This window comes from Tubulanus polymorphus, chromosome 3 (assembly GCF_964204645.1).
Source record: "Tubulanus polymorphus chromosome 3, tnTubPoly1.2, whole genome shotgun sequence".
In the NCBI taxonomy this organism is placed as follows: Eukaryota; Metazoa; Nemertea; class Palaeonemertea; order Tubulaniformes; family Tubulanidae; genus Tubulanus; species Tubulanus polymorphus.
The window spans coordinates 11,123,916-11,144,006 of record NC_134027.1 but is presented as its reverse complement, the minus strand read 5'-3'; the positions used below and the strand labels follow the sequence as shown (position 1 = coordinate 11,144,006).

At 37.9% G+C, this 20,091-nt stretch overlaps 4 protein-coding genes across 6 annotated transcripts in view; 2 read left to right on the top strand and 2 right to left on the bottom strand.

The window, feature by feature from the left end:
- Nucleotides 1-2,129, top strand: part of LOC141901564 (cilia- and flagella-associated protein 263-like) — a 3,971-nt gene extending 1,842 nt beyond the window's left edge. Inside the window, exons 4-8 of the mRNA XM_074788882.1 lie at nt 330-410; nt 510-665; nt 1,094-1,201; nt 1,320-1,475; nt 1,937-2,129. Coding sequence (XP_074644983.1) covers nt 330-410; nt 510-665; nt 1,094-1,201; nt 1,320-1,475; nt 1,937-2,020 — 585 coding nt within the window. The 3' untranslated portion in view covers nt 2,021-2,129. The remainder of the gene's footprint in view (nt 1-329; nt 411-509; nt 666-1,093; nt 1,202-1,319; nt 1,476-1,936) is intronic.
- LOC141901560 (lon protease homolog 2, peroxisomal-like) lies at nt 836-11,285 on the bottom strand. 3 transcript variants are annotated; one of them, XR_012618836.1, is made up of 17 exons: nt 11,167-11,285; nt 9,671-9,758; nt 9,369-9,573; nt 9,156-9,271; nt 8,520-8,672; nt 7,674-7,846; nt 7,067-7,165; nt 6,904-6,978; nt 6,625-6,810; nt 6,405-6,552; nt 5,482-5,561; nt 4,964-5,196; nt 4,207-4,430; nt 3,708-3,920; nt 3,314-3,619; nt 2,931-3,113; nt 836-879 (listed from the first exon to the last, which is right to left on the bottom strand). XR_012618836.1 is itself a non-coding variant. In XM_074788878.1 (16 exons), the coding sequence occupies exons 1-16, from the start codon at nt 11,271-11,273 to the stop codon at nt 3,104-3,106; spliced, it is 2,424 nt and encodes an 807-aa protein (XP_074644979.1). In that variant the 5' UTR covers nt 11,274-11,285; the 3' UTR covers nt 2,091-3,103. The 3 variants fall into 3 exon arrangements, 2 of the variants coding, with proteins under 2 accessions (XP_074644979.1, XP_074644978.1); XM_074788878.1 differs by lacking the exon at nt 836-879 and having other exon boundaries at nt 2,091-3,113; nt 3,306-3,619; XM_074788877.1 differs by lacking the exon at nt 836-879 and having other exon boundaries at nt 2,094-3,113.
- On the top strand, nt 11,249-14,978 carry LOC141901562 (uncharacterized). Its single transcript, XM_074788879.1, has 2 exons — nt 11,249-11,381; nt 12,492-14,978. The coding sequence occupies exons 1-2, from the start codon at nt 11,358-11,360 to the stop codon at nt 14,388-14,390; spliced, it is 1,923 nt and encodes a 640-aa protein (XP_074644980.1). The 5' UTR covers nt 11,249-11,357; the 3' UTR covers nt 14,391-14,978.
- Nucleotides 14,951-20,091, bottom strand: LOC141902073 (mitochondrial calcium uniporter regulator 1-like). The gene is made up of 8 exons (XM_074789715.1): nt 19,959-20,091; nt 18,966-19,076; nt 18,768-18,871; nt 17,999-18,100; nt 17,469-17,582; nt 16,717-16,831; nt 15,386-16,120; nt 14,951-15,116 (listed from the first exon to the last, which is right to left on the bottom strand). Exons 1-7 carry the CDS (start codon nt 20,089-20,091, stop codon nt 16,065-16,067), a joined length of 735 nt encoding a protein of 244 aa, XP_074645816.1. The 3' UTR covers nt 14,951-15,116; nt 15,386-16,064.

Here is a 20,091-nt window from a genome sequence, read left to right as displayed (position 1 = left end):
GAGTTAAAGAAATTAAGCATGAATTGTTAGCAGTATTTGATTAACCCTTTCAATGCTGACAGTTTCCCCAATACGCCTTATTGCTGGAAAAGATTTAGAAAATTTCACTGTAGTGTGGTTGTGGTAACAGTCATGCTGCAAAATTGCAACGCTTTAGGCTATTAGGGTGTGTAGATTAGTGGGTGTTTGCAGCGAAAGGGCTAAGAACTCTTATGTTCCTCTCCAAAATCATGTCTTATTTTGGATTTATAAATATATTTGCTATTGCAAACGCTTGTGTTTTTATATCTAAAATCGTTAATTGAAATGTGAGCATTTATTCATTACAGGACACGCTCATCGAAAAATTGCGTCTGAAAAATTCAACTCTGAAAGTTCAAAAGAAAAAACTGCATATGCAGTTGAAACAGGTAGGCCTAAATCCGATCATTCAAAAAACAGGTACATTACACGTGTACCTACCTCTTGAAGATTTTACCAAAATTGGAAATCGTTTCGAACAATTGCAGAAAGAAGAAATGGGCGAAGTTTTACATGAAGTCGACTTTAATCAGTTGAAAATCGAGAACAGTCAGTATCTGGAGAAAATCGACGAAAGAAATCAGGATTTATTACGACTGAAATTGATGGCCGGAAACACGCTTCAGGTTCTCAATATGTACAAGGTAGGTAATCTGTGAGTTACGGACTAGTTGTGATTCAGGTATCATTCTGTACTTTGGATTCACCCCTCAAGCATTTACCATGTATAATCGAATTCCTGGCTGTAGTCCATTTGTAAGTTCATTTTCACCCAGTCTTGAGATGGGCCCTGAACAATGCGAAATGCAGTAAAAGTCCTTCATAATGCCACCATCGGGACGAACGAAAAACATGGCGCTGTAAAGAATATTTTCATTGAATTTGAGCTATATTGAGCAAATTTGTTCTGTGAAAAATGGTGGCATAAAGTGAGAACTGGCGTTAAAAAGATTGGGGTTATAACAGACTTCGGCTGTATCTGGTATCTAGAACTTATAAGAATGATGGTGGGTTGTATATCTGAGGGGGTGGATGAATGGTAAATCTGAAAGTTGTGATTTAAAAATTTCAGAAAAAGTTACATTTATTGACAATGGAATCGAATCGTCTGAAAGCTGATATCGAATCGCGTAATGAATTATCATCACGAATTGATGCAGAAACAGATCAAGTTGAGGAGGTTTGTAGTTTTCGATTAGAAATGAAAAGCATATGCTAGTAAAGGTTATCGATATGAATGCTGTAGCCAATAACGAGCTGACTTAGATTGAGAAAGCCACTACTTTTCTCGTATGCAGGAAAGAACGAAAGCTGAAAAGATAAACCGCAAATTACGTCAACAGTTAGCAGACTATCGCGTACCGGAAGTGATGGAATATGTACAAGAGAAGGCCGACTTATACGAAATACAGAAGAAAGTCAAAAGTTGGGAACGAAAAGTTGAAATAGCCTGCGTAAGGATTACATATTTTCAATAACTCTGAAACTTTAAGTCTGTGATTCGTTTGGGGCCTCGTCATAACGACCTGGGATAAAACGATTTTTTCGGTTATTACAAACCTAGAATTTTGTCCAGAATAGGACAATTTTGATATTGTCATACTGTATATAACGAACCAACTGAACATTTTTCTGGTCCCTGAAGTCTGTTGTAACAAGGCTCCACCATAGTTTGGTCCAGTTCTGGTGATCGGTCAATTCAATATGGCATCATCCACAAACTTTAAATACAGTCAGCCCCCCGATATACGGGAGTATGGGTATATGGGAGGGGGGTATATCGAGGGTTGACTGCAGAGTAAAGCCTTATTGATTTAAGTCAGTTTCCATTTTGATTGGGATGATAAATTCGCCTTTGGTTTGTTCCTTCAATCTTTACAACTGCATCAATTCTTTTGTCTCTCTCCACTTATAGATGGCGCTGAAGACACACAAAAAGACTTGGGGCCAAATGAGAATGGCCACATCTGCCGGAGGTGGCTTCCAACAATGGTCATAACAACGTCGTCCGTCCAATACAAACCAACAGTTACATAGCGCGTGAATTAATCAACGTTTATTTGTCTTATTTACATTGTTTTTGATGATCGAATAAATTATGTATACAATTTCTGTTCTGTGATAATTTTTTTTTTTGTAAAATTGTAAATAAATCTTCCGTAATCGCATTCAAAGTAAAATGTATATTTTCTTTTATCCTTCCCCATCATTTGAAGGTAAGCTTTAGATCTCACAGTATGATGGCTACTTAAGGAGATCACATACTGCCATAGCTTATTAATGCAATGGTAAAATTAGATAAAGCACCATAATGATAAACTAAATCAACAAACTGACGGGTATTCACGTCCAAGCTCATTATAGTACCACCAAATTGCCTTACACTTGCTTTCTATCCAGGGAAAGAAGAAGCTGTTCACAGAAAGTTTTAAGTTGCATTTGTCGCACTAACGTTCTGAGATCATCTTGCATCTGAATGCATGTTCACTACACTCCGATTGGTGAGCCTATGAATATCACAAGCTCCGGATAAAGTTTCTAAATGGACTGCCACTGCAATTCACATTCCCACATGAGAAAATTGATTCGTCCTGCAAGACGCAAGTCTGGCAGTCTACTGTTATAGCCCATTATAATGCTGCACACTTGCTATATAGACATCATAGGAAATATTTGATACAACAAAATTAAATTAGAACAATTCTACAATAAACTGGATTGTTTTGGCCCATTTGATGAAGTAAGGTAAGGTATTTCAGAGGTTGACGATTGGTATTTTCTTAGATTTTGAATTAGCCAGGTAACCGATTTATAATTCTAGGGTAACGAGCTCAGAAATACAACATAAGCAGATACGATCAGAATACATTTGCAGCAGCTTCGCGCACCTACACCTGGAGGAGACTTGCCTATTGACGGTTGAGTCACATTTGATGGCTGGTATTATAAAGAGTTATAACTGAACATTCATTTCACAATTTGCTGGTTACGAGTGAATTTAACTTTTCCGGCATCATTGGAGGAAAGCCTCCATCAAATGCTGCATCCAACACATCTTCCAAACAACTTGCGAATACGAATTTCATTTTATCCTGAAATCATAAATGTGATAGCATCAGAAGAGAGCAATACATACAATTGGAAAGCAATACACGAAACGTCCTTTATATTGCCACTTTTGGGACCAAGAATAACAAAAAGAAAACACCAAGAAAAATGTTGGCGTTAAGTCAGCGATGGCATTAAAAAGGATGGCATTATAATGGACTTCACTGAATACTGACAAGTTTACCTGAACATATTGCGGGATTTCCCAGAGGTCTTTTTTGTTTTTCTTCGGTAAAATAACTCGGTGAATTCCGGTTCTGTAAGCCGCTAAAACCTTCTCCTTTATTCCACCAACGGGTAACACTAAACCGCGTAACGTTATTTCACCCGTCATAGCCGTATCGGAGCGTACGCATTGTCCCGTAAACAAAGACACTAATACAGTAACTATGGCAACTCCGGCGGACGGGCCATCTTTCGGGACCGCTCCGGCTGGGAAGTGAATGTGGAGATCTGTTTTCATCAGCTGCGACGCATCTTGAATATAAAGCTGAAATGTAGAACATATCAAAGAATACTAAACAATATTCATCGAAAATATAATGAAGGAAAACATCTAACTTTGACGATCAATTTACCAGTCTAGCGTTACTGCGCACCCAACTCAGCGCTAACGAAGCCGACTCTTTCATCACGTCACCCAACTTTCCGGTGAATTTCACTTTGCCTTCTCCATCCATTCGAGAAGCTTCGATATACATAATCTCACCGCCGAATGATGTCCAAGCAAGACCAATACAAACACCCGGTTGATTCAGTCTACCCACTGTATCAATTTCATATTTCCTGCACTGAAAAGATATTCATCAAGCAAATATTTTGATTGAAAAATCTTTTCCTATTTCTGAATCTTAGATTGCATTTATCAATAAGCAGCCTGGAACGACTTCAGATGTTCCAGACAAACCATTTTCCATCTGTTAGTTCAATTTCAATGAAAAATGACTTTAGAGGTCCTAAATACAGTACATATTAAGTTTGGATGATAAAGGTCAAAAGAATGGTAACTAGGCCTAAGTGTTGAATATCCGAGTCCAGGCTGCTGATTGATACCTGCATTAATGGAAATAAACATACCCCCAAAAATTCATCTAGCATCGGTTCATCAATTATCAATGGCAAGCTGTGATGGTGATCAGATGTTATTGCAGCAGCATCATCACCAGAAGCATCGTCATCAATGTCACTTAACTTAGGGTTTTTACTGGACGTTTTGGCAACTCGCACAGCAACGGCCCGACAGACAGCAGCTAACTGACGTTCGAGATCTCTAACGCCAGCCTCACGGGTATGCTTAGAAACTAAAAACAACAATACAAATCATCCTGATCCAGTATCACAGTTTGATTCACGTGGAATTTTTCTCTCACAGGGTGGCCACTTTCAGCCGATTTCTAAGTTCCCCGAGTTTTCCCTGATTTTTCCAAGTTATAACAGAAAATTCCCTGAGAGTGAATCCGACAAATTTCTTGTTACAATTCATTCATATTCTATGAATCTCATACTAATAATGAAACGAGCAGTCAATCACATCGAAATCCCAGGTTTTCCAGGTTTTTTTGTGCAAAATTTGTCAAATTCCCGGAGTTTTCCCCAATTTTTTTCTAGATTTTTCTGATTCCCTGAGTTTTCCAGGTCAGTCATTGGCCACCCTGTAACTCAAAGAGTAAATACATTTGTATAACATTTCAATAGATTGTAACGAGTTAAAATCAGTCCATGTCCAATGATTTAACTCATAAAAATCTAAGATTTTCTGAGTACCGGCACATAATTGCTGGGTAAAGCGTTAACTAGAGTTAGAAACAGAGGTATGGCTCATTTTTGTACATACTTATTTGTAATATCATCTCATTGGGTATTTCCAGATGTTCCGATGTGAGGCCGTGTTTTTCGAGTTGTTTCGGCACGAGATAACGAGAAGCGATGTGAACTTTCTCTTCCTGCGTGTATCCCATTATTTCGATCACCTCCATCCGATCTAACAACGCCGGCGGTATCGTCGACGTCGTATTCGCCGTAGCGATGAATAACACTTGCGATAAATCGAACGGGACATTCAAATAGCTACCGACTCGTGAAGGAAAATCCCCGAGATTGAGCAGAATGCATTCTGGAATAATTGAGTCCCCCTGTTGTTTGCACTACAGCCAGAGTCCAGGCCTGTGCCAAGCATTTTTGAGGGGCATTTCGATTTCATTTTTACACCATGAAAAGTGGCACTTCCCTTTGCAAAAGGACAAATCTTAAATAGGATTATTTTCAATAACCTAAACTTAAACAATGGTTCATTTAAAATTTCGATGTTGTTCGGGGAACAACAACTAGATACTAGACTACTACAAAGGATACTGGTCAGTGAAGCTGTGGTTCTGTTCTGGGTCTAATACTTCCAGTAGAGCTGCAGCTGGATCACCGTGTAGCCCACGACTCTGTTTTTGATAATAGAAAAATATTATAGTATCCGTCAATATCAGCTCAGAACCATGTCTCACAGATCAACATTCTCAACTGTCACTTTTTTAAAATGTGGCAATTGTCTGGTGTTGTCAACGATTTGTAATTGCAATTTTGAATAGAAAGGTCTCACTCTCAGGGTGCATTACTGAAACTACGCATCACTAAAATGAAGACCAATGACCTACACACTACGCAATACTTGCAATACGAAAACAAAGACCTTTGCACCCCCTGAAGATTTCACACGATAAGTAGTGCATAGATTTAACAACATCGCTTGCACCGGCATCACTAAAATTATGCACTACGGTATCAAAACAAAGACCTGTGCACCACCGAGAACTGATCATCTTTACGCATCGTGCATATTAAATTCTGGGCTCACTGTCGGAATCGATTAAATGTAGATATGCCCCCCCCCATTACATTTTCAGGGGGGCATAGATCTTTGGTCTTCGTTTTAGTAGTGGATAGTTTTAGTAAGACCCTATTGTCAGGTGAACATCTGAACACATGCGTTCGAACGATCAAAAATTGGAAGAATGGTGACATAGCATTCATACGAGCAGAACAAGCTAGATACCTCCTAAACTGGGTAAGTGAACATTCACTTTCAAGCGAGGAAAAAGTTAATTACCGGATAGGCCTATGGATATATTTTATCACTACCCCTGTAGTTAAGATAATGAAAATGTCAATCCAATAGCCTAAAGCACACTGGATACAATTTAATGACATTTCTATGATATATGGAAATATACATTAAAGAAAATAATAGTTGATAAGATAATGTAGTTTAGTACAATGGAATTTACCAATTTGTCGACTTCATCCAGCAGGAAGACAGGATTATTAACTCCGACCGTCCTTAAACCTTGTATAACACGACCGGGCATCGAGCCTATATACGTTCTACGATGTCCGCGAATATCCGACTGGTCATAAACACCTCCTAAAGCAATCCTATAATCAAACAAAGTCAACAATCACTGCTTTTCTCAGCAAGCACACGAGCCTATATGGATCATATTGTACCTATGGAACTGCCGACCAAGAGTTCTAGCCACTGAACGGCCGACGCTTGTTTTGCCTACACCAGGTGGACCGACGAAACATAAAATCGGACCTTTCAAACTGTTCTTCAGTTGTTTAACTGCCAGAAATTCCAACACCCTACGTTTTAACTTCTCCAAACCGAAATGATCATCGTCTAAATCAGTCCTGAAATTTGATTAATAATCAATAAAAATCTATTAACATAATAACTGCCCAAAACATTGGAAATTTAACAGTATCGTTAAGATGAAAATTTACCTTGCTTGTTCAATATCCAGATGGTCTTCAGTGCTTTTACCCCACGGAAGATCGACCATCAATTCCAAATAATTTCTGCAATTTTCAACAATACATTGTTAGATAACATCCAATACATGAATACCTGTAGTCCTGAACTAGAAAACATCTTCAAACTTCTTACCTTAACATCGCGTGCTCAGGCATTTGTGATGGCATCGTCTTCAGTCTTTTAAATTCTTTCATAGCAGTCTTCATTGCGTTATCAGGCATTTTAACTGACCTTATAAGAGATTGAAAAACATGTTATCAGGGATTGGGGAAACAATGCTCACTGAAAAAACTGATGGTATACTTGACAACGGAGGTCTATTTTAGCAATAACGCTGCCAGACCTTGATTCTGATTGGCCTGATCTTGCTCGCAACGATGCAAGTCGAGGGACACCATGCCCACAGCAGAAGTGGTCGGGAATGCACTACTATCTGACAATATCAATATTCTTCATCCCCTGGACTGATCAAAGCCTCTTCAAAATTTTCCATGAAAACTTTAATAATAGTATGCAAAAGTGCTGATTCTGCCAAACAATGGCCACACGTCAGCCATCTTGATTTGTATCGTAGATGTATCATAAAGACAAGTCTTTACGAATTTTTGATCGCGGGTATATACATATATAAACCAAAATAACAAGACTGTACGGAAGGATGAACAGATGAAAAGTGACGACAATAGCTGCTTAAAAACGATTATTTCAACCGTGTTATTTGTGTCAATCTTGTTTTTACTTTATCTTTTGCTCAATTTCTTGAATTTCATCGATTTCATCATCATTTTCATCGTCATCATCATATCCATGCATCTTCGGTCGTTGTTTTAAAAATCGGCGTATATTATTTTCCTTGCGCCGTGGTATGATTTCGAAACTGCTTCTTTTCGCATTTCGCAAAAGTTTCATCCCCTGAAATAAAATAATGATGAAAGTAATTTCAATTCGGATATTCAAGATTTTTTCTGGTGTATCATCTAATTTAGATATAACACGATATTGCAAATTCTGCAGCCCTGGACCCATCATGTCAGACGATCAACACTTTCATCACCGTTCTTCCAGTCTTTTTAATAATGGTACAACACTTTCATCACCGTTCTCCCAGTCTTTTTAATAACGGTGTTCAGATGGTTTAAGATTTAACCCAGGACATCTTTAATCAAAAACAGACTAAAAATACCAGTTATCCAGAGTGGATAGTGAAAAAAATGGTATAACTAAATACTTTTATGGAAAAAAACTTAAGGGAATTCTGGCAGGTGCCTTGTGACCCTTTTTCAGAATTTCCAATAAAATTGTGCCTGTTTTGCAGAACTTTTTGACTAACTTGTGCCCTTTCCAAACAGGATCTTTAAATCCTGATTGAAAAGGGCACAATTTTGTCCAAAAAAAATATGTCAAGACATAATTTTTTCCTTTACATTTAAATTGGCCCTCGAGGTTTGAGGGTCTCGCAGAAGACTCCTTGGGTCCACCGCAAGACATTTTGTCACCACTCTTGGTGAACATTGGAAGGTCCATAGATACCTGCATTTCTTAATTTCACCCTCAAATTAGGCAATGATGCGAGATTGTTAACTACCTCGATTTGCCTCATAAGTAATGGAAGCGCTTTAGTGTATCTTTCTCGCAGGTCAATTGCGTCGAGAATCTGTATTCTTTCAGTCACTGATGCTTTCACAATCGATGCGCAGACATCCGGTAACTGGTGATTTGGAATATCATCCAGCATTTTCTGAAAAATAATACCACCAGAAATCAGTTTTATGTACCGTAGTCAAAATTAGTTCGCTATCAATCAACTTTGAACTCGCTAGATTTTTAGATTCTAGCAAATTCTTTACTCTCAGTGCATAAAGTTTTCATTGATCAGGAGTTTCTTTGGGAGAAAAAATTAATCGATTTTCCTAATGAAATGTAAAAGAAATTGATGCATGGAAGACTGGGAACTACATGTGTAGTGACCCAGACAGGTCCTTGCTTGCCACAAGGGAATCCTTGATTTCCTCAGTAACTGTAGCCTGCTGTGACCCAGTGTAAGATTATCCATTTGGATTTCTAACAGTTTCTTATGTGGAATTTTCATAAATATTCATACTTATTGTAAGAAGTAAATAAGTAAAATCTACTTAATTACAAAAAAAAATAAACAATTAGGCCCAATATGAAAAATCTTTTAACTACGTTATACATTATCTTCCATTTTTCCTTTTTTTACCTTCAATTTGGCTACAACAGGAATAGATACGTCTAACATGTCAACCAATTTCAAGGCTTGTTCACGAAAATTTTCAGCAACGACACCTAATTCTGGGTCCAACTTTATTTGTTCATCTTTAAGTGAAAAATATAAGATTGATAGGCATTTCTTCAAATGACTAGGGGGTGATCTGCTTCTTAAGAAACACTTTGGGATAAGATGGGCACACACCTATTTCATCTGCCACCGCAAGCTGTTCTAACTGTGTAACCATAGCAATTGGATACGGCATTTCTTGAAGTATTTCCTCAATCTTGAATCTACAGATTCCCGTAATGAGTACTGTGTAGTTCGGCGTCGGCCAGTTAGTGCCTGTAACCTGGACAACAACAGCTGCGGTGCCGATCTTATGAAAGATATTTCCATCACCATTTTCCTGCAACATATCGAGAAATGGTCATTACATATTCGCTCAGGCTAACCGATATCTTATAGTGTAATTTTATCGATGAACAACTAACTTTTAAGCTTACATGTTTATTCGGTTCTTTAGGAATGACACCTATAATTGTACTGCTCAATGTATTTCGCCCGAGTAGTCGACTTTTTACGAGGTTTAAACTGAAATAAGATAACCTACTTAATTTGGTTGTTCGTTTACTAGTCTCATCAATCAAGATTCCAAAGTTGGCAAACATACAATGCTTCTCTGGATTCCCCGTTTCCCCATCCCCATTTCTGTACAACACTGACTACATTGGTGTATCCAAAAGAGACACTAATTCAAGTGACAAAACAAGATATTGCAACAAGCCTCACAGTGTTCAAGTGGGAAGACAAGCGATATATTAGTCGACTAGTACCTAGTCTGAATACCAGTTGTTGTTACGGTTCCGTACAACGTCTGACGCTAAAGTATCATATAGAGGTTAACTCCTGTTAATTGCAATGCAACAACTGATTTTAGTGTCAAATCAAACCTTTGTACTAAAATAAATAAATTAGTTACCCTGTTGACTTTGAAAACGTGTTTTATAATAAGTTTTTTGATGATTTAAATCGCGAACCGGAGAATTTATTGATTTGATTTGAATTGATTGCCACTATCGGGATTTCCAATACATACTAAATTAATAAAATGTGAAAATTCAATATGTCTCTCAAAAATTACTCTAAATGTTATTTTTTGTTGATAAAACGCATAAATTTTGGTCAATTTTAACCTTAATAATTTGAAACAAGAATAATATCTGCATTGGCACCAAGTTTAAGTTCGAATCCGTAATTTACACTCCCATCATGCACCACGAAAAGCCGCCATATTTGTTATGTTGCTTCACTTCAACTGTTTTTTGAGGCGACTAGTCAAAAGTTTTGAGCTACTACGATCGTCAAAAGCTACTTAGGGTTACAAATTTATGCACAAACAATAGTTAACTACCATCTGATTACAGAACAGTCAGTTTGAGGTAAGTTGGTGGTGTTTTAAGGGGTGAAATAGACGCTCAAAGCCTCGTCATTCAAAATGAGGGACGAAAATTAACCTTATATGAGCACTTTCGCCCTAGACGTTGTTTCAGGAACAACGGCTAGGTACTAGACTAACTAGTACCTAGCCGTCATTCCACAAACAACTGGTTATAGGGAACCGTAGTCTAGTACCTAGCCGTTGTTTCTGTTGTAGGGAACCGTAACAACGACTCGTATTCAGACTAAGGGAACTGGTAATAACGACTGACGGGTATTCAGACCGACGATCCGTATGCTGAAAACCTATTTCTTCACTTTCTTCGAATTTTATAAGTCATGCATCATATGCACAAAGTGATTAGCCAATCAGAATGAAATGTCGTAAATCTAGCCAGTGTAGCTAGCGGCGGCGTAAATATAGCCTGTGCTACCAAAAATAGTACGTTATTTATTTTTGGAGTGCACTGTTCTTGGAAAAATTCAACGGTATTTTCTCATGATTTCACGTACTGTGAAAGATGACAGTCGAACGTTATGTATCGAAAATATGAAGACGTACTTGCTTAAACGTTTAATCGGTAAACGAATGGTAGAACCCGGCAATAAGACGTTGTCAGCCACGATTAGAAGAGGTAATTTACGAGGAATCGTAATACTGGCCGCCATCTTGTTGGGAAGCGCTCAACCCTCAAGGTCGCTGCGCAATAATCAACACAATCGATAGATGACAGCTTAGAAATATTCGCTGTAATGAGCTTGACACTGCCAATCGAGGTATGGAAATAGTTTCATATGATATTTTAGTTCATCTGGAATCATCTACGAACTTTCAAATAGGAATTAACCCATTGTAACTTTAATAATACGTTTGTGAACAGTAAGCTGTCAAAACGAATACACGGTGTTGCATAATAATGTCTATAGGTGGCAGCAAAGTCCGTTCTAGTTTGTACCGGGTCCCATGACGCCGGGTCTTTAGGCTTTTGTGACCTTAAATTGATTTGAATCATTTACGAAAAACATTTCAATTTGATAATCATTTTCTGTTACTGACAATCGAATTTAGCTAAACAGAATCACATTCAATTTCTTAAAAACACCTTTTCAGTTCAGTTAGTAGATATTGCCATGACTAGTATGGCGTGACCTGCACGGTCCGAAGCAAAATTAGGGTTCAAAGTTTGAAATGGGAATGGGCTCTAAATTCCTTAAATCATTGTAGATATTGCCATGACTAGTATGGCGTGACCTGCACGGTCCGAAGCAAAATTAGGGTTCAAAGTTTGAAATGGGAATGGGCTCTAAATTCCTTAAATCATTGTCATGGTCCACGAATGGTATCATTCATTAGTTATCATCTGCAGGTCAAAAATACAAATTCACTATGTTACAGCCTATATAATATACTGATTATAAGAATGCCTGGAAAATGTAGATTTTGGGATTCCTGGCTTCGCCTAAGCATTTGTAGAGGGGCCGTGGTAACCGGGTGTAGAATAAATATGAGACAAGTAGTACTTATTACATAGGTTAATTATTTCGTAGTATTAGGCCTATGTAGTAGCTTCATCAGTTGAATGAATGCGTGAATCACCTGATGAAGCTACAATAAAACATAAGTAGCGAAAGCTTGTGTATCAAATGTTATAATCAACAACCTACAAACTCATCTCGTTGGCTTAAGCATGACATTTATGTCACAGAATCGGAGTAAAAAATCAGTCCTTGAAAGTCATTAAATGAGATAAGACACTATGAACCTTGATATCATGTGTGAAGATTATTTATCCTGTCAGTGCGCATAAATTAGATGTCTAAACAAATCTATAAACCGAGTACATTGCGGAGCCCCGTAATCTTATCGCGTCATTAATTATTTTACAGGTTGTGACGCACATAATGAGATATCTGTCGGTCAATGATTGTTTAGAAGCCTCTCTCGTCAATCGAAGCTGGTATGAAGCTTCCCTCGATCCGATCTTGCAGAAAAATCGCCACGTAACGTTCCATGTCGCAGCGACCGATCTCGAACTGATCGAATCGATCGGCAGACGACGAATCCCGAACTTGAGTTTTCATCAAATCGACAATTCTTCGCATTCGACGACGATTCTACTAAAATCGTGTCGAGAACTGAGTCCGTTTCTTCGGCATTTATCGTTCGAAGGCACGGACATAACCGAGCGAACTTTCGTGTCTTTTCTATCGCGCTGTTACAATTTAGAAAGCCTCGATCTCAACGGTTGTAACACATTGTTCATGAGCGGAAACGTTCTCGAGCGCAACGCCGACTTACAAGCGTTGAGATCTTCGTTACAAAAGCTACGTGAGCTGAATCTAAGTTCGTTACGACATATCACGGACGCGACGTTCAACCGTTTGGTGACCGTCGTGCCGAATTTAGAAAGTTTGAATCTTTCGTCGTGTCACGTTACGTTCCGTACGACTAATTCGTACAATGATTCGCGCGTCTGCGCCGACAATACGCAGTTCTCGTTCGCGAACATTTTACAGTTCGTGCGAAGCCAAAGTAAACGCCTTACGTCGCTCGATTTAAGCAAAACCAACGTCAACGACGACGCTCTTTCGAGCATCGCCAAGTGCGACGGGTTGAAACTGAAATCGCTGAAACTGCATTGTTGTCGGGAAATATCCGAAAATTCCGTTTTCGACGTTTGCAAAAATCAAACCGAATTAACGACTCTCGACATAAGCAGGTGTACGGGTATCGGTAATACCGTTATTCAAACGATCGCCCGATACCTGCGCGACTTGCGCACGCTTGACATACGACAGTGTCAGTATATTTCGCACGGAATCGAAAGTATCGCCAAAATTTCGTCGTTGCGAGATCTCGATATCGCGTCGACGACGTTCACGTCTGGCGCGATCGAAAAGGTTTTGAGTTCGCCGGCTTTGTCGAATCTTACGCGATTATGTATAGGAGCTTCGGCTGTCGTAACGGATAAGGCCGTTCATTCCATCTGTACAAATTTGGGTAAAATTCGATACTTGGACGTAAATTCCTGTAGTAATATCAGCGATAGCAGTTTGCACGCGATTTCCGAACATCTCGTCGATTTACGTTATCTCGACATATCTTGGTGTAAGAAGGTTACCGATCTCGGTTTGCTCGGACTGGCGGAAGGTTCGGACTGCCCGAAGGATCAAGACGATCACACCGGTTGTCGCTGCGTACGCGATCACAATATGTCGACGATGTTCCGAAAACCGTTGCCTATCAGTTCGATTACGATTTCGAGTTACGAGGCGGTGGAGAAATTGAAAACCGACCGAACGCAAACCGATAAGATTTATACTCTGGCGAATCTAGTCAATATGGAAACGTTGAAAATGAAAAGTTTGCCGAATATTTCCGACATCGGCGTAACGCAAGCCATGAAATTTAGCGATCTAAAATACGTCGATCTAAGCATGTGTAAACGTATAACGGACGATAGTCTGGTTTCATTAGCTTCGAATAATCGGCGATTAGAGAAAATTCTGATTAGTAACTGCGTAGAAATTACGAATGACGGCGTGCTATTCCTGATCCATAACTGTCGCCGAATCGTCGAACTCGACATTTCGAATTTGGTCAAAATAACCGATCATTGCGTCGAAGAAATTGCGAAATATTGCCGACACTTGCGCCATCTAGATGTTTCTTATTGCTCGTACGTTACTCAGAAGGCGTTAGAGTCTGTTGAAATGGGTTGCAAACATTTGCAAGCGTTGCATTGTCGATATATCGCCGACGATGACTACAGTTTGAATTACTGATTTGTTAAGAAGTAACAGGGGCAGTTCTGAAGGGGGCCAAAGCGGTCCGGACCCCTTTTTTTGCGAAAAAAACAACATTTTGACAACCTAGCATATGGAAGTCTCACACATGCAGTGGCAGATTATTGCTGGTCATTTGGTTCTAGAATCACTCTAGATGCTCAGAAAATGTATCCATCTTATTAAAATTTTCCAAACCCTCATTAGGTACTTTGCACCAAGTATACTTCCCCACTTTCAAAATTCCTGGATCTGTTCCTAAGTCTAATGTATGATTAACAAATGTTAACCATACATTAGACTCAGCTTTGTAGCCTTATAGGACCATAATAATCTCACAAAGCTGACCAGAATGAAGTAAAATAATAATCAGGGATGTTTTAAGGGTTCCAAAAACATTATTCGTACAATTTAGCAGTTCATGTGAGTTGACCTGTACTGAGTCAGTTGTAAGAAGTCGACAGTGATGAAGATAATTGTTTTACCCCCATATCTTAATCATACCCAAATACAATATACAGACGATATATTCATATCTATACTATTTATTGAGACTGTGATATATGTACAAATATTATCGATTAATGAATATAGAGTTTAACAATTGTTCAATTACTGGTTTAATTCTTATTGATAGGAATTTAGTCTCTTTGAACTTAGTAACTGATCTTGATGGATTTTTGAAAAGATACGACAAAATTCAATTGTTGTAAAGGACCAAACAACCTCACGATAGGTAGAACACAATATCCGTGTTGACGCGATGAGGAGAGAATCCCACAATGATAATAAAAAGTCCGAAAATGAAACTTCGAGATAGTAGTTTATTTCAACGTTTCGACTATATCCTAATAGTCATCTTCAGGAATAATGAATAATTATTCCTGAAGATGACTATTAGGATATAGTCGAAACGTTGAAATAAACTACTATCTCGAAGTTTCATTTTCGGACTTTTTATTATCATTGTGGGATTCTCTCCCCGACCAAACAACCTATACATTCTACTACTACATTATAAGAACGGCAGGGAATTGATAAAATGAAATATAAAATATATAAAGCCGAGTCTGCTAGTGACCAGGACTTCACCTCAGGCATTTTTTCAAAGTATATAATGAACTAGCAAATGGAATACCAATACCACATAATATGGGAAATTTGAAAAGAAGACCAGCAAGACTGAATGGATACCTCGCATAAAGAAGTCTAACTATAAATTGGAACGAAATATATCTCCGAATGTAACCCAAGTTACAACAGGAACCCCGCACAATTCCAATCAGATATTACAACGGCAGTTTCATTGGTCCCAAATTATTTGAAACGAATGGACTTTTCTATATAATTTTGCAATTGAGGTAAATATTAATCACTTATATATATGAGGACTAGAGTTTAGGAAGAAGCAAAACATAATATATCGATTTATCTGAGGTCATTTGCTCATAAAATAGTTTGAGTTAACCAGCGGATAGTTGACAAAGTGACAACTGAAAGTTCATTGTTACTACGGTATTCATCCGCTCCAGGTTATCGATAACCAACTTTGAGCAACTGGCCCCAGAAACCTTTTAACAATTGATTTTCAGAAAGATCTCTCTCGAGTAATACTTCAGTTAAATCACATTAAAAACACACGCTCATTTTCCTATACTTAATAATCAGCATACATCAAGACCACAGTCGATAGAAACCCAGTGTTATAGTCACGCAGGATACAAGTGTACCTGAAAATAAAGTAATAGTCAAAGATATTCTCGATATGCACTGAAGGTCATACTGGTAATCAAAACAAAAGCATTCAATATGGCCTGGAAACAATCCCACAAGACATTCACTATTGAAGTGTTAATTTTGGATGATCGCCACAAGTGCATGTATAATAATGACATATCCTGAACAGACACTCAAAGATCAAGTTTGTTACAGATTACTACAAGAGGAGGGGTTGTTTCAATATCTTTTGTGTAACAAAATGTTGGAATTTCTCAGTAGAAAAATCTCAAGCAACCTTTTTGGAGTGAAACTAGAAAATGAGTGAAGTTGGACTATTTCCTAATAATACTGCTTACCGGTAATATGCAGAACCCCTATAATATTACGCTTCAAATGTTACACAATATTATAGAGGGTTTGCCAAAATTTGTGACAGCTTGTAACATAGGGGAAGGAGGTATCAAAATTTGCCCCAAAAATATGTTACCCGGTAGGTAATTTCCGAACAGCCCCTTGGAGGAATGTTGATAATATTTTGTATGTCTGAGGAAGAGGACCTAGGCAGCAGATCGATACCTGCATTTATCATAACGGTTATACGACATACCTCCGGCGTATTTGAAGATATCGTTCCTATATTTTTCGAACATAGTTCGTAGATTGGCGATTTCGGTATCAATTCGATGATCCAGTTGTTCGTATTTACCTTTCATGTCGTGATGCTGAAATCGTAAGGATTTAATCAAAAATCAGTTGTTTCAATTTCAACTTGATAAAATTGTGTTACCTTTGTTATGACAAACTCGAATTTTTACAGACAAATTTCCTGCTCCTATCAAGTTTGTTGTAACAAGGTTGTACCATATGGGTAACAATGTGTAGGGTCCCTACAACTCATTGATTCCTTAGAAACTCCGTCTCAATAGAAAATGTTTTTAAAGGTGCTTGGAACTCCTTTAATTTGAGCCAAATACCTGCAACTCCTTCGAAACTCCTCCAATTTTGAGAAATAGGCAATTAGAAATATTTTTAGTAGACTACCCATGACTTGGTATATTTGGGACCAGGATCTTTTTACCCCATTAAGGTGTTTGATGACTTAGAAAACCGACCTAAGTAATGTAGAGGATAAATATTTATGTACAAGACCACCAAATTAATGGTTTACCGAGATAAAAGGTACAGATATAGAAGTCTACAGTAATTGGGATATTTAAGTGACACCAGATGCTTCCTTGAAATTTTTTCGTTTTAAACTAGTCATGTACTTGAAAAAACTAGCCCGGCCTTATATCCAGGAATGGCCGATCTGTAGCGACCCTGAGGAAAGTTAATAATATGTAAGCACACAGAACTCACCTCTTCGATGCTTCTAGCTTTTTCTAAGTTAATATCTAATCTCATACCACTGCTGAGTTTAGACAGGTCATCATCAACTGCAGCTCGCAGATGTCTGATTTCACTGAATAGTCGCTACAAAAATATTTACATTTGGTTTTCATTTTTTGAGGATGTATTGTCAATTCATGATTAATAATTAAGAAATCTCTCGACGAATAATATACAATGAACCATGCCAAAGTCAGATCATTGGCCAAGTCTCGAATTTGGTGACTTTCATTGGCAATATCAGTAGGATCAGTGAAAGGTAAGAGAAATTACAGCATATAGAAACTAGTGGCCCAGGGACACAGCGCCCACTTGGTGAAATGCTCTGACAATTTCAATATTCAACACCTGGTGAAAAAATATACAGTAATCACATTTTTCAAAATTAGGCCCTGGATCCACCCCTGTAACATGTAGGAAGCAAAGATATGAAACTATTAGTTTTGGTCTGATCGTTGACATGACTAAAGAGGTTTTTATCTTGAGCTACCAGTTCATACATCAGTCTCATTCCGGAGTGCTTGGAATTCACTCTTCTCTAGTATAATCATGTCTTTTTTCACGGATTCTAAGTTGGCCATCAACTGTTGAACGACAATCTCCTGGAAGTAAAATATATACCGATACAGGACCTGATTTCATAGATTAGTTTGACCAGGGGCAGATCTAGGAAATTTGGGAGGCCGTGGTCGAGAAGAATTTTTTTCTGAGGCATTTTTTCAGATGAAAGCAACCATTTCATAGGCCACAATCAGGGTCCCACCCTCATCGTTAGATGTTTTTTTAGCAAAAAATCCAAAAATATGCAATTTCCGAAAGTGTGAGTGTTAAATTTACATGTTTTGATGATCTTTGACTTGATGAAAAGGGCAACCTCAATGGGAAGGCAGGGGTCCAGACACCCTTCCCCACCCCCGAGATCGCCCCCTTAATCCGCCCCTGTAGACTTAAGTCCAAGAAGGGAAGGTTAAACTCAATTCACTTTGAATAATCAGTTTAAACTATGCTAACTAAAAGATTTTGTTTAAGTTAGGACATAATCTAACTCAGATTATTAAATATTGATTCATTCATGATCAACAATTTGAAGTAATAATTCAATATTTGAGTTAGGAGTTGTCAAGGTCTATAAAATCCTGATTCCCATTCAAGATTAGTTTGTTACCTAACCCTTCTTGAAACTAAAACCATAGACAGGTAACTGATTAATTAAAGATGGGCTACCATATGCACAATGATCAATCTAATATAAGATCAACAAAATGATACCTGTTGCTCTTTAGTGACTAGATTATGTCTTGTAGAATCTGCAGATGAACTCACAATTTCCACAATAAGTCGCACCAACCCTTCAGCTTGTTGAGTTGTAAAACCTGATCATTTCATTTAAATGAATTATTGAAGTTCAAGAATTAATACTATCTTCTTAAATCAATAAGCTTAATGAGTTAATGTACGGTTTTTTACCAGAATATTCTAAATGTTTCACAGCAGCATGAGTGTCCAAATTCAAAGGTCCTTTCGGAGGAGTGACTTTGACATCTCTAGCTTCAAATGCGTGACATCTATCTACCGTATCTGAAATTTATTGAAAAAAAAAATTGAATTAAATTGATTGTCATATCAGGCAGTACGTACCGTATTAAAAAACTCCTTTGGGTATTTATTGTCAGACACAGATCATGGGGGAGGGGTGTTAGAAGAGAACACCTTAGGAATTTCCTTCGTACTCAGGGGCGTTGGAAGCAATTTTTGATTGCCGCGGCCAAATGCCAATTTTGGACAGGTTCTAAATATTGCCGCGGCGAATTTACTTTATTTCTTCAAAAATGTGGTATTCAAAGAAAAAAAACCGTCATTCAGTAAATTATTGCCGCGGTGCACTTCCAACGCCACTGGTACTATTGATTTTCAATTTTCCGTACTATTCAATACTTCGTACTATTTAATATGTTTAATTATCTTTTATGTTTTACATCACCAATACCACTGCGTATCACAATGGGTAATCTAGACATGTATGTATACGCATATTGTAATTTCATTTAATGTTTTTGTAAGTATTGTAACCATTTATTGGTAAAAGTGCAGATCCGCACCTCTCTGCGTAAACGGTTCAATCAATTACTTAAATATCATTGTTTAAGATTCAAAATGTCATCAGCAATTCAGTACATTGTCAATGGCTAATTTTAAGATATCTTCACTAGAGAGAGTATAGAGATTTTAGCCTGGATTGTCATTCAGCAGATTGCGTCAATCACAAGAGGTGCGGATCTGCACTTTTACCCCATTTATTTTACAAATTTATTAAATAAATATATTTCATTCATTCAATTCAAGTACAGTCAGTAGGCCTACATTGCCAATAATGATTGCATTTGCAAGCAAAGAATCCGGACAGGGAATACAGGGTTAGCTAGTTGTTTCTGGGAAAACAACAACAAAATCAAAACTTACGAAAAGAAAACTTTCGAATATGTTGACTCAACGGGAAGAATAAATTGGATTTGATATCTTTAACTGTCGCTATTTTGGGCCATTTATTCAAACAAATTAGGCCAGTTTTTAATCCAAACCTGGGCGCGGCCAT

Bases quoted from the DNA above. Each gene is read 5' to 3' on its own strand.
- LOC141901560 (XM_074788877.1), bottom strand. From the start codon at position 11,273: ATGGCGGCCAGTATTACGATTCCTCGTAAATTACCTCTTCTAATCGTG. The intron at 6,811-6,903 runs GTAAATTTTCAT...ATCAAATTTCAG, and splicing joins CTGGATATTGAACAAGCAAG to GACTGATTTAGACGATGATC. The intron at 4,431-4,963 runs GTATGTACAAAA...TGTTGTTTTTAG, and splicing joins TGAGATGATATTACAAATAA to TTTCTAAGCATACCCGTGAG.
- LOC141901562 (XM_074788879.1), top strand. From the start codon at position 11,358: ATGAGCTTGACACTGCCAATCGAG. The intron at 11,382-12,491 runs GTATGGAAATAG...ATTATTTTACAG, and splicing joins GCTTGACACTGCCAATCGAG to GTTGTGACGCACATAATGAG.
- LOC141902073 (XM_074789715.1), bottom strand. From the start codon at position 20,091: ATGGCCGCGCCCAGGTTTGGATTAAAAACTGGCCTAATTTGTTTGAAT. The intron at 19,077-19,958 runs GTAAGTTTTGAT...AATAAATTTCAG, and splicing joins TATTCGAAAGTTTTCTTTTC to ATACGGTAGATAGATGTCAC. The intron at 16,121-16,716 runs GTATGTCGTATA...CTTTATTTTCAG, and splicing joins TATCTTCAAATACGCCGGAG to GTACACTTGTATCCTGCGTG.